Source organism: Patiria miniata, unplaced genomic scaffold (genome assembly GCF_015706575.1).
Source record: "Patiria miniata isolate m_02_andy unplaced genomic scaffold, ASM1570657v1 HiC_scaffold_26, whole genome shotgun sequence".
NCBI classification, from domain to species: domain Eukaryota; kingdom Metazoa; phylum Echinodermata; class Asteroidea; order Valvatida; family Asterinidae; genus Patiria; species Patiria miniata.
Genome location: NW_024037065.1, coordinates 8,267,104 through 8,277,346, shown reverse-complemented (window position 1 = coordinate 8,277,346; position 10,243 = coordinate 8,267,104). Strand labels below are relative to the sequence as shown.

The following is a 10,243-nucleotide window of genomic DNA, read 5'->3' as shown; positions in this document are numbered from 1 at the left end:
AATCTGTTTTGATCGCGTGAGGGCGCGCACACCAAGCACCATGCCGCGCCATTCGGCTTTCACTTCTTCAGGGGTGGATCTAGATTTCGGGAAACGGGGGGGGGGAGTTTACGGTTGCGTGCCGATGAAACGATTTTTAAGTACTGATTGTAACCTAAACTGCAATTTGGCCTTTTGGCCCTGAAACTTTAATAAAATAAACCATTAATAACAATAGATGGTGTTTTGTTTTAATTTTCGAATCCGAAGATTGAAGAAGATCCCTGACTTCTGCTAGCTAGCCACTCAGCTACCGACACTAGCACAAGTAGACGATCCCTGCCTATTTCTCCCAAAGGCCAAACAAAACGATTGCTTATTGGACATTTCGTGGGCAGCGCTCCGCGTACTGCCAATCAGAGTGGACGTTAAACACGGCTTCGGACCGGTCCTTCAATGCGACTGAAAAACATGGAGGGCTGCACAAAATTTCCGCTCTGGAAAATCATGCAAATTTCTGGATGTATTTTCCTGATTTTGGTGATTTTGTCACCTGCAGCATTAGGTAAAAAGAAGGATGTAAGTAGCCAATCTTTGCATTTATTTTAACCTCTTTTGCGTTGTATTTTATAGACGAACCAAAAGTCAAAATGTGTGTAAAATAAAGATAGTGGGCTAAGTGGATATTTTGCCGGAGGTAATGACGGCAAACTAACGATTACTAAAGGTTTGCCGGCGGCAATCCATATCAACAGAGGGCGCTGTACTCTTTAAAATAGGGCTGAATTATAAGATGTATTAAATTCCCACCAAAAGTTGTGTAGCACGTTTGGTGTAATGGTTAAGCAAAGGCTTTAGTAAGCGGGATGACTCACATTCGATTCCGACCGCACCACATTTTTAAGGGTTTTTTTCTCATCCCCAAATAAATAAGAATATTCTTCTTTTATTATTTTAACATGTCTCAAACATTTTTTGCAGAGTAGGCCTATTACATTTTCTTTTTCAGATTTGTGGCTCTGGAGGATTTTTTTTAAAAGGGAAATAAAGTCCGAAATTATAAAATGGTCTGAATCCCATCTTGTGAATACGAGGTAACAACGATAATTTTGGCATGGAGCCAGACTAAAACTTGTCACCGGAAAATGTTTAAGTACAAAAAAACAGTAACTGCGCATGTTCAGTGCATATCTGGCAAGAATGTCAGACAAGTCGACCGTTGAGACAACTCGACCGTTGAGACAGGTCGACCGTTGAGACAACTCGACTCGGGACAACTCGACCGTTGAGACTGCTCGACTTAATGGAAATGAATACACGTGGAGCAGAAAAAGTTGCACAAATCTGTGGCAAGACCGATCCCAGGTGCGGCGCGGGCATACTCGATGTACAGAGGGCCTCGCGTCGGGCCGGTGCGCCCCGCCCGGCTGCGAGGACCGAGCCGGGCCCGGCACGCGGGCACGTCGACCGGCGCGGCAAATGGGCGCACAGGCCCGGCACAAACGATGCCACCGTGCACGGTACGGCCACGTTGACCGGGGATGCGCGCACGTGGCCTTGAAAAAAACGAACGATGTGCACGGACAATCACACTGCGCTATATTGGCTCTGTTATATGCAACTAAAAAAACCTCATGTGTCATCACTCCCAAACTGCGATCAGCCGCTGTCAAAATCCCCGGTACTATCCCCGAAACTAGGCCCAAAACATGCGAGGCGACTTGTCTCAACGGTCGACTTGTCTTTCCATTTATCGCACATACGGTCGAGTTGTCTCAACGGTCGAGTTGTCTCAACGGTCGAGTTGTCTCAACGGTCGAGTTGTCCCGAGTCGAGTTGTCTCAACGGTCGACTTGTCTGACCCCTATTGCCCCTCCGGCAAACTAACGTTTACTAAAGGTTTGCCGTCTCCGGCAAAATATACACTGCCATTTTTTATTGTATACATTTGCAATATATTTTGCACATGTACATATTGTCAAATAGGGAAAGATTTCCATATACGAAGTTCACTCAACACCCTGTGTACAAACCCTATGAGATTGGACTGAAAAATTCTAAGTGTTTTCTAAGAAAATGCTTGTATTTTCTCACTGCTCAAATTGACTTTGATGACATGAAATTGCTATCTGGGGGCGCGGGTTGTTAGTCAATACAGAGGAAAATTAGTGAACTTCGCATATGGTAATATTGCCTCAAATAGGGCTGATGCTTTGATACTCACAATAAAAAAATGTGTATCGCGATACTTATGATGATGACTTGGGAATATAACCACTGAAAAATCTGACCCCCAAAACCCCCCAAGATTTTTAAAAAGGGGACATCGTTTCTTAATAATCATTTAATGTTACAATTTCAACTTAAACATACATATAAATAATGCCAAAAGTAATCCCAACTGCCCACTTGGCCTCCCGTTACATCCTGCTCAGTGCTGTCACAATAAATTTGGAAACCCATGGAAATGTAGCGTGAAGGCGGCCGAAGTGGTTCTTAGCATATCAGCCCAACACGTTTTGTAAAATTCCTGATGTCTCAAAATGTATGAGCTAAACCTTTCACAAGTTAGTTGTTAATATGTCCCCTACTTAAGATTTTAAGCAATTTTGTTGCTTCAAATGAAAAAAAATGCACAAGTAGCAAATGATCTTATGTACGTTACGTTTAACCGTAAAGTTATCATACTTTCTCGTTACCGCAGGAGGCTTTGGGTGAGAGGGTCAAACAGCTGATGGACTGGAGCACCAAGCGCGTCATCATCCGCATGAACGGCGACAAGTTCCGACAGTACGTGAAGTCCACGCCGCGCAACTACTCCATGGTCATCATGCTGACTGCAATGCAACCCCAGCGCAAGTGCACCGTGTGTCGGTAAGTCTGGGGCAAAGTTGCCGCGGCTCTGGAATATTATCCGGTTTTTTGTTCCTGTTTATGTCAGGCATGCAAGTCACAGCAAAAGAGAAAATTTCAAGCTTTGCAAGACTTCCTGCAGTGTTTTTCAGTTTTCAGTGGCATACAAGAATAGTGAAAAAAGGAGAAAATCAGCCAATCCGAGGAAAACTTTATTGCCTCCATATATTTCTGACCATCTATTTCAAAAGTGATTTTTTAATACCATCTTAAAGTTACTTGTTAAGAAAAAAATAAAATGATTAAATAATTAAAATGAGACATTAACCCTAACCTTCTCAAATCCTCTTTGCAAATTGGAGGATTTGGCAGGATTGAGGCTACACGGCAAAAGTGTGTTGCTGATCTTGGAGGATGCACTGTGTCAAGGTCTTGGGCCGGACCTTGTGTTGTTTATGCTCAGCCGCGCATAAATTTAGGCCTAGATTATACTTGAAATCCTCCGCACTGCTCCAGGATGTCACTGGCTCTGCCTCAACATATTTACAGTGATTGCTGGAGGATTTTGCAGGATTGAGGCAGTGGTCACCCCTCCAAGGACCACATTCAAGAAATAACGGAGTATTTTGCAGGATTGAGGTTGTCTGCTATTTTCACATGGACTTTTGCAGGATGAGGTTACATCCTAGCAAAAATGCCTAGGGAGTTAGGGTTAATTAGCGGTAGGAAATATAATGCCGATGACGGCACAATATCCACTGCGTAAACTTAATGCAAATTTTGATCAGCTTTTTCCTTTATTTAGATGGTTTTTTAAATATTTCAGGCAAGTGAGTGACGAGTTTCAGATTGTGGCCAACTCCTGGCGCTACTCCCAGTCCTACTCCAACAAGTTGTTCTTTGCGAGTGTGGACTACGACGAGGGGCAGGACGTCTTCAAAATGGTGAGAATCCTTCCATAGGTCTGAACCCTGTAAAAGAACGGTGTATGGCTTACAATTGTGAGAGTCAGTTTATGAAGGAAGCAGTGTGTGTGCTATGGAAGCTTAAAGTGACCATCTGGGATTCTGCATTGCTGTGATTTATTATCACGAAAAGTGCAGCTGAGATGACTTTCAAAGATTCCAAATCAAAGAAAGACGTCTTTTGTACGGAGGCTTAAAGTGATGTTGGTATCCCACTTTTCTGTGATAATTTATCAAGGAATCAATGAAGGTCAATTTAAGCTTCTGTACTTTAGAGATATCACATCATTTCAGAGAAACCCATGAATATCACTAATATGTCTTTTTGGAGATACAAATTCAGGGAAGGATGTATTAAAACTATAAAAATATAAACATCTTTTATCTGAGTCATCTTTCCATGATTATTTATCAAGAAAACAGTATTTATCAAGGAAAGTAACTTGAAACTTTGGTAGTGTGCACACCGGTTACCAGGCTCATGGCAAATCTTCAAAGAGTACAACAGGGTGTGTGTATATAAACTGTCCTTCAATATTTTGGTATTTCAGCGTTGATTGGCAACTTGGACACAGATTCTTTCATTTTATTGTTGTATGTCTACAGCTGAAGACAACCTCGGCGCCAAGCATCCTCCACTTTCCACCTAAGGGCAAAGCAAAGAAGGGCGATACGTTTGACATTCAAAGGTGAGACAGACATGTAGAAAATCAACCCATTTGCATTCAATATCTTAAGATTTTATGGTCAAGCAGAAATAGATCAGACAGTTCCTGAGGGTAAATTAACGATAGAAATTACGAGGAATAATTCTTTTCACCAAAATGTGAACAGAAAACACCTAAACTGATGAGCGGGTGCCTAAAGCGACATCACAGAAATAGCGCCCTCTGTTGTCATGAAAAGCATGAGACAATATTGTTTTAAAAAGTGCACTTTATAAAACTCTTAACCAAAAAGACATGCCTCATTGTTTTCATACATTTCAGAGAAATATGCGCACAAAATATGTTCCAATGTAAAATTGTCATGTCATAGACCCTTTAAGATACTGCAGATGTTTGGGAGTAAATGGACCTTTTTCTATTTTCTTTTTCTTTTCTTTCAGAGTTGGATTTCAAAGTGAGCAGATGGCTAAATGGGTTGGGGAACGCACTGACGTCCACGTAAGTGTTTAACACCAATTAATCTGGGATTCTAAACGAAACAACAGTTTTAAAACAGTTTCAGAAAATTAAAGCATTATTTTGATTACCAAAAAGAAGCTTCATTTTCAGGGAAACCTTGAAAATGAATTTCCATTTTTCCTGTCAGGAAAAATCAGGTGATTTGGCGAAAACACCTGAACAAAATCAGGGAAAACTCAGGGAATTTAACAGTGACCCAGAAGGGACAGGTTTTGGCCACTTTGGTGTCCGTGCGTCTTGTGCCATGTGTCAGAGTTATTTGCGATTGACTGACTAGCTGTGGTGTATTTGTATGGCTTTACGATAGAGGACAGACACACAAAGGGAGAAACAAAAGATCCTTTCAGTCCTCGAACGTTGGGTCTTTTGTTGAAAACGGTCCTCGATCGTACGGTTATGTGCTTACTCTATGGGAGAGTGTTGTATTACATGGACAAAGGGAAACAAAGCATTGTCCCCGGGCGTATAGAAATTCACGACTGTGTGGCTTTTCACTGTTTATGCAGTGTGAATATTTACACACATCTTCAGACAATTAGCTGCGCTACACTACATCTTGACTTGCCAGCAACCTCGTTAAAGTGAGAATATTCGTCATGAAATTTGGGAAATTCCGCAGGGTGATAATCAGGCAAAAGTTTTACGTAGTCACCGAAAAAACTTTGAAACAAAATTTATACAAAGGTGGTCACATAAAAATTACCTAATAAAAGAAAACAAATTTGAAATGTTACCAACACTATCGAGACTTTGTTTTTCGCCACAGATCCGCATTTTCCGGCCTCCCAACTACTCGGGCACCATTGCGCTCGGTATCCTGCTCAGCATGGTCGCCGGCTTTCTCTACTTCCGACGCAACAACCTGGAGTTCCTGTACAACAAGACCATATGGGGAGTAGTGTCTCTGGTAAGTATTCATTGTACATATGCAGAATTGTGAGTTCAATCATTACAAATTTAAAATCAGGTTCGCCTATTACTGACATAATTTCAGTGGCACCATATTTTCAGTGTAATCCAGAAACAAATCTTGCAAGCTTGCATGGGTGGGACTCGAACCCAAGACCTGCTGCTTACCACGGTCATGGAAAAATCATGGAAAGTCTTTGAAAAATGGTTGTCCTGGAAAGTCGTGGAAAAGTCATGGAAAATTGGACAAAATAAAAGTCATTGAAAAGTCATGGAAAATTAGACAAAATAAAAGTCATGGAAAAGTCATGGGAAATTGGACAAAATAAAAGTCATGGAAAAGTCATGGAAAATTAGACAAAATAAAAGTCATGGAAAAGTCATGGAAAATTGGACAAAATAAAAGTCATGGAAAAGTCATGGAAAATTGGACAAAAATCAAGGTCATGGAAAAGTCATGGAAAATTGGACAAAATCAAAGTCATGGAAAAGTCATGGAAAATTGGACAAAATCAAAGTCATGGAAAATTGGACAAAATCAAAGTCATGGAAAATTGGACAAAATCAAAGTCATGGAAAAGTCATGGAAAATTGGACAAAATCAAAGTCATGGAAAAGTCATGGAAAATTGGACAATTGGACAAAATAAAAGTCATGGAAATCAAGATCATGTAAGGGTAATTTTTGATGGGCTGCTTTAAGGATGGCTGTAAGGGGAGGCCATTATTAATGAAAACTTATTTTCAAAAGCTAGCAAATGGTGGCCCAACATCAGCGGTTCATCAGTATCATAATACCAAACAACTTTTCTCTGCAAAATGGCGTTAGATGTCATGGAAATTGTCATATTTTAGTTCTGGAAAAAGTCCTGGAATTTGGTTTTCAGATTTCTGTGGGAACCCTGAGTTAAGACGTCTTGACCGCATGCTTGTCGGATTCGTCTGGCTGGTTCAAAGCAAACCAGTGGGTACCACAGTCAGTGACTTTTCCGAAAACTCACAATTACATTTAAAATATTACAGGCAAGATTTAGGTTCTGATTAGAAGTCAGTGATCAGGGTTTTGTTATCTACATGGTGTGAGGGGATTGCAGGGTATGTTTTACCAGAATCGCTTGCTAAGTTTGTGTTCGTTCTGTGTCTTGATGGTTTTCTCTTACAGTGCATTGTGTTTGCCATGACGTCTGGTCAGATGTGGAATCACATCCGAGGCCCACCGTACGCCCACAGGAACCCCCAGACAGGCCAAGTGGTAGGTAGCCTGCAGATTTGAACTTCTTGACATGTCAAGTTCTTTGATATTTTGTTGAACCGGGAAGTTCTCCAATCCATCAAAACAAAGAGAAGGATCCAAAGATTTCTTGAGAATTATCATAACATGTTGGATGGCGTAAAATAGAACAATGAAATATCTTCGGGGTTTTCAGCCATGCTAGGTTAATTTCGATGCCATTTCCCGAGCGTAATACAGTTGTGAGTGATTCATTCATGTGTATTGCTTGAGTAATCAGCACTTAATTACCGTAAATTTGTCTTTATTTCTTTTTATTGTATTGTATTTATTTAATTTTTTTTTGCTCTTTTTCCTTGCAGAGCTACATTCATGGTAGCAGTCAGGGTCAGTTTGTGGCCGAGACTCACATCGTCATCTTGCTGCGTATCCTTCACGACTACTTTTTCTAAAAAAAAAAGTCTTGATCAATATCTTTGTTCCTAAAACTGCATTGTATCACAGAACTTTGTGAATGCATTTCTATTGTCATATGACTCAAAGTAAAAGACTTTGTGTGAAAGTACCACGCCTTAAAGCTATAGTCCATCATTTGCAGCCATCCGAAAAAGTAACTGGCGTATTATTGTTGAAAAACATACTTGGTTGATAGATAGTAAGTGGACTAAACCCCCTGTGAAATTAATCTTTCTGGCAAGCTATCATTTTGAAGTAATCAACAAAAGAAGGCCTTTCCAACGTTAAGACGCACCGTAGGAAAATTTAAATTAGTACAGTAGTTCGTTTTGTTATTCGGCACAGCGCGCGCAAGCATTGGCATGACGCACAGGCGCGCACGGTTGCTATAATTTGTCGGATCAGTGCGCAACATCGCGTATAGCTGCAATTCAAAACAATTCAAAACATGATTCAGCAACTTTTGATTTGAAATTGAGATCCTAGAATGCTGTTTTTCTTGGAATGTACAGCTGAAGCTGAACTGAAACTTCATCAGGTTAGTTGTTCAGTATCCTTCATTAGATTTTGGACACTTTTGTTGCTTCAAATGAACAAAATGCACAAATTACAAATGATGGACTATAACTTTAAAGTGTAGAGTGAAGTCTTACTGATAACTTTGCTTCTTTGAAGTAAAATGCACTATATTTCGGGGAAAATGCTGTGTATGAATCCCATAGTCAATTGGGATGGGGCATCTGTGTATGTCACTGTAAGCATCCATAATTCGTTTGCATTGCACAATTTTTTTGTGCAATCACCTATATTTTCTGCAATATATCCTTAACAACTACTTCCAGATGCCGCTGTGACTGTTGGTGTGATTTTGTTAAACAAGAACGCCATCACGGAGGGCGACATCAGAAAACGGAGAGGTAATCTAGATTTTCTTGGCATAAACACACCAAAAAAAATGTCCCTTGTAAAACAGAATTAGAGGCCAGATTCAAAGTAAAAAATAGAAACCCATATAATAGACCAAAAGCAATATTTTTTCTTCAAATTGTTTTTCAAATTACAGAGTCTGACTCGCATGTATTGGTGCATGGGTCCAAACCCGGACATGGGTCATGATGCTTGTGTTTTTAGGCAAGATACTTTACTGCAACGGCCTTCCTCCACCCAGGATTATACATGTTAATGGGTTGGCCGTCACTGCGTTATGGGGGAAGTTCTTTATTGTTAGGCAAATTAGGACCGAGTTATGAGGACTTTCTGCTGCCCCCACAGCGTCTTCGATTCCCATAGTACCATGGGACAACTCGTGTGTGGTCCACACAACTACGGAACAAGTATGTGTGTACCTGCGAGGGTAGAGACCAGTTTGCGTTGATCTCAAACGCTGCAGAATACTAATGGCATGGGCCAATTAACAGGCTTATTAACTGTTAAAACGTTGGATAACATTGATATAAAGCGCTACTATTAACTTATGAAAATGACCTTACCTCGTTTTCTCTGGTTATTTCCTAGTCGTGACGGTCATCGGTCTGGTTATGGTGGTGTTCTTCTTCAGTCTACTGTTGTCGGTATTCAGGGCCAAGTACAAGGGCTACCCATACAGGTAAGCATCTGGGGAAAAGTCTCAGCAAAAATGATTTTTTTTTTAAATATAAATAGTAAAACTGATACCAAACATGCCAAATGTTTCTTGCTCATTATTAGGATTTGTGTGTTTGTTGCCATTTGCCGAGTATTATTTGAAAACCGAGGAAAATTGGCCGCAAACCACTAAAGAAAATTTGTTTGTGTGTAGCAGTTCTCATGGAAAGGGTTGGGCCTTTTTCAATGCATACAATGGTTAGATGCGCATGAGAGATTATTTTGAGAGTGAATTTGGTTTGTTGATGGATTCTGCCGGAAATAAGTACATGTACAATGTAATACAATGCTTTACAAGTGCCAGATTTTTTTCCAAAATGTCCAAGATTTACAACATATGACGCCACCTAGGTTACATACTATCAGAAAGCTCTTGTTTTGCTGCTTTCACTGATGTGAAATTCACAGAGCTAGACCTTGTTTTCTCTTTAAAATTTCACTGTTATTTTATTGGATTGGGATACCTGCCTGTATTAAAAATTGCAGACATTTGACCTATGTTAGTGTTATTGTGCAGTGATGATAAAACAACTTGCATGTGGCAAAATGGTTAACAGCAGTGGTTGAACGATGAACATCAACATCAACAGCATGCAAGCACATAGAATACAGTGTTGCACCATTTTTAACAAAGACGTTTTACTCAAGTTGGTATAATTTTGATAGCTGACTGTATTCCATTGTTTCTCCACACAGCTTCTTGATCAAGTAGATGGAGGTGGCAAGCTCTTCACAACAATTTAGTACAGGACTCAATTACATGAGATGCTAAGCAGATTTATGCGCTTAGCAAAAATAAGCCAGGAACCGGTCACAAGCAGTAGACATTACTAGTGATTTTGGCTGGTAAACCGTTTTTGCTTAGCGCATACTTTCCGTGCTTAGCAAATTTCTGTGCTTAAAGATGCATTACCCGTGCTGTTTTCATGTTTCATCCCCAAAAGTAGACTCCTTTTCCAAATTGCTATTTTTCTAGCAATACAATAGTTATTCACTTTCGAATGAGACATCGACCGAAAA

General features: G+C 40.2%; 1 protein-coding gene across 1 annotated transcript; it reads left to right on the top strand.

Annotated features, from left to right (window-relative positions):
• The first annotated feature begins 92 nt into the window (after positions 1-92).
• On the top strand, positions 93-10,161 carry LOC119733805 (tumor suppressor candidate 3-like). The gene is made up of 11 exons (XM_038207175.1): positions 93-558; positions 2,684-2,853; positions 3,659-3,776; positions 4,404-4,486; positions 4,906-4,963; positions 5,751-5,891; positions 7,055-7,144; positions 7,486-7,549; positions 8,422-8,496; positions 9,095-9,185; positions 9,920-10,161. The coding sequence occupies exons 1-11, from the start codon at positions 436-438 to the stop codon at positions 9,933-9,935; spliced, it is 1,029 nt and encodes a 342-aa protein (XP_038063103.1). The 5' UTR covers positions 93-435; the 3' UTR covers positions 9,936-10,161.
• The last annotated feature ends 82 nt before the right edge of the window (positions 10,162-10,243 follow it).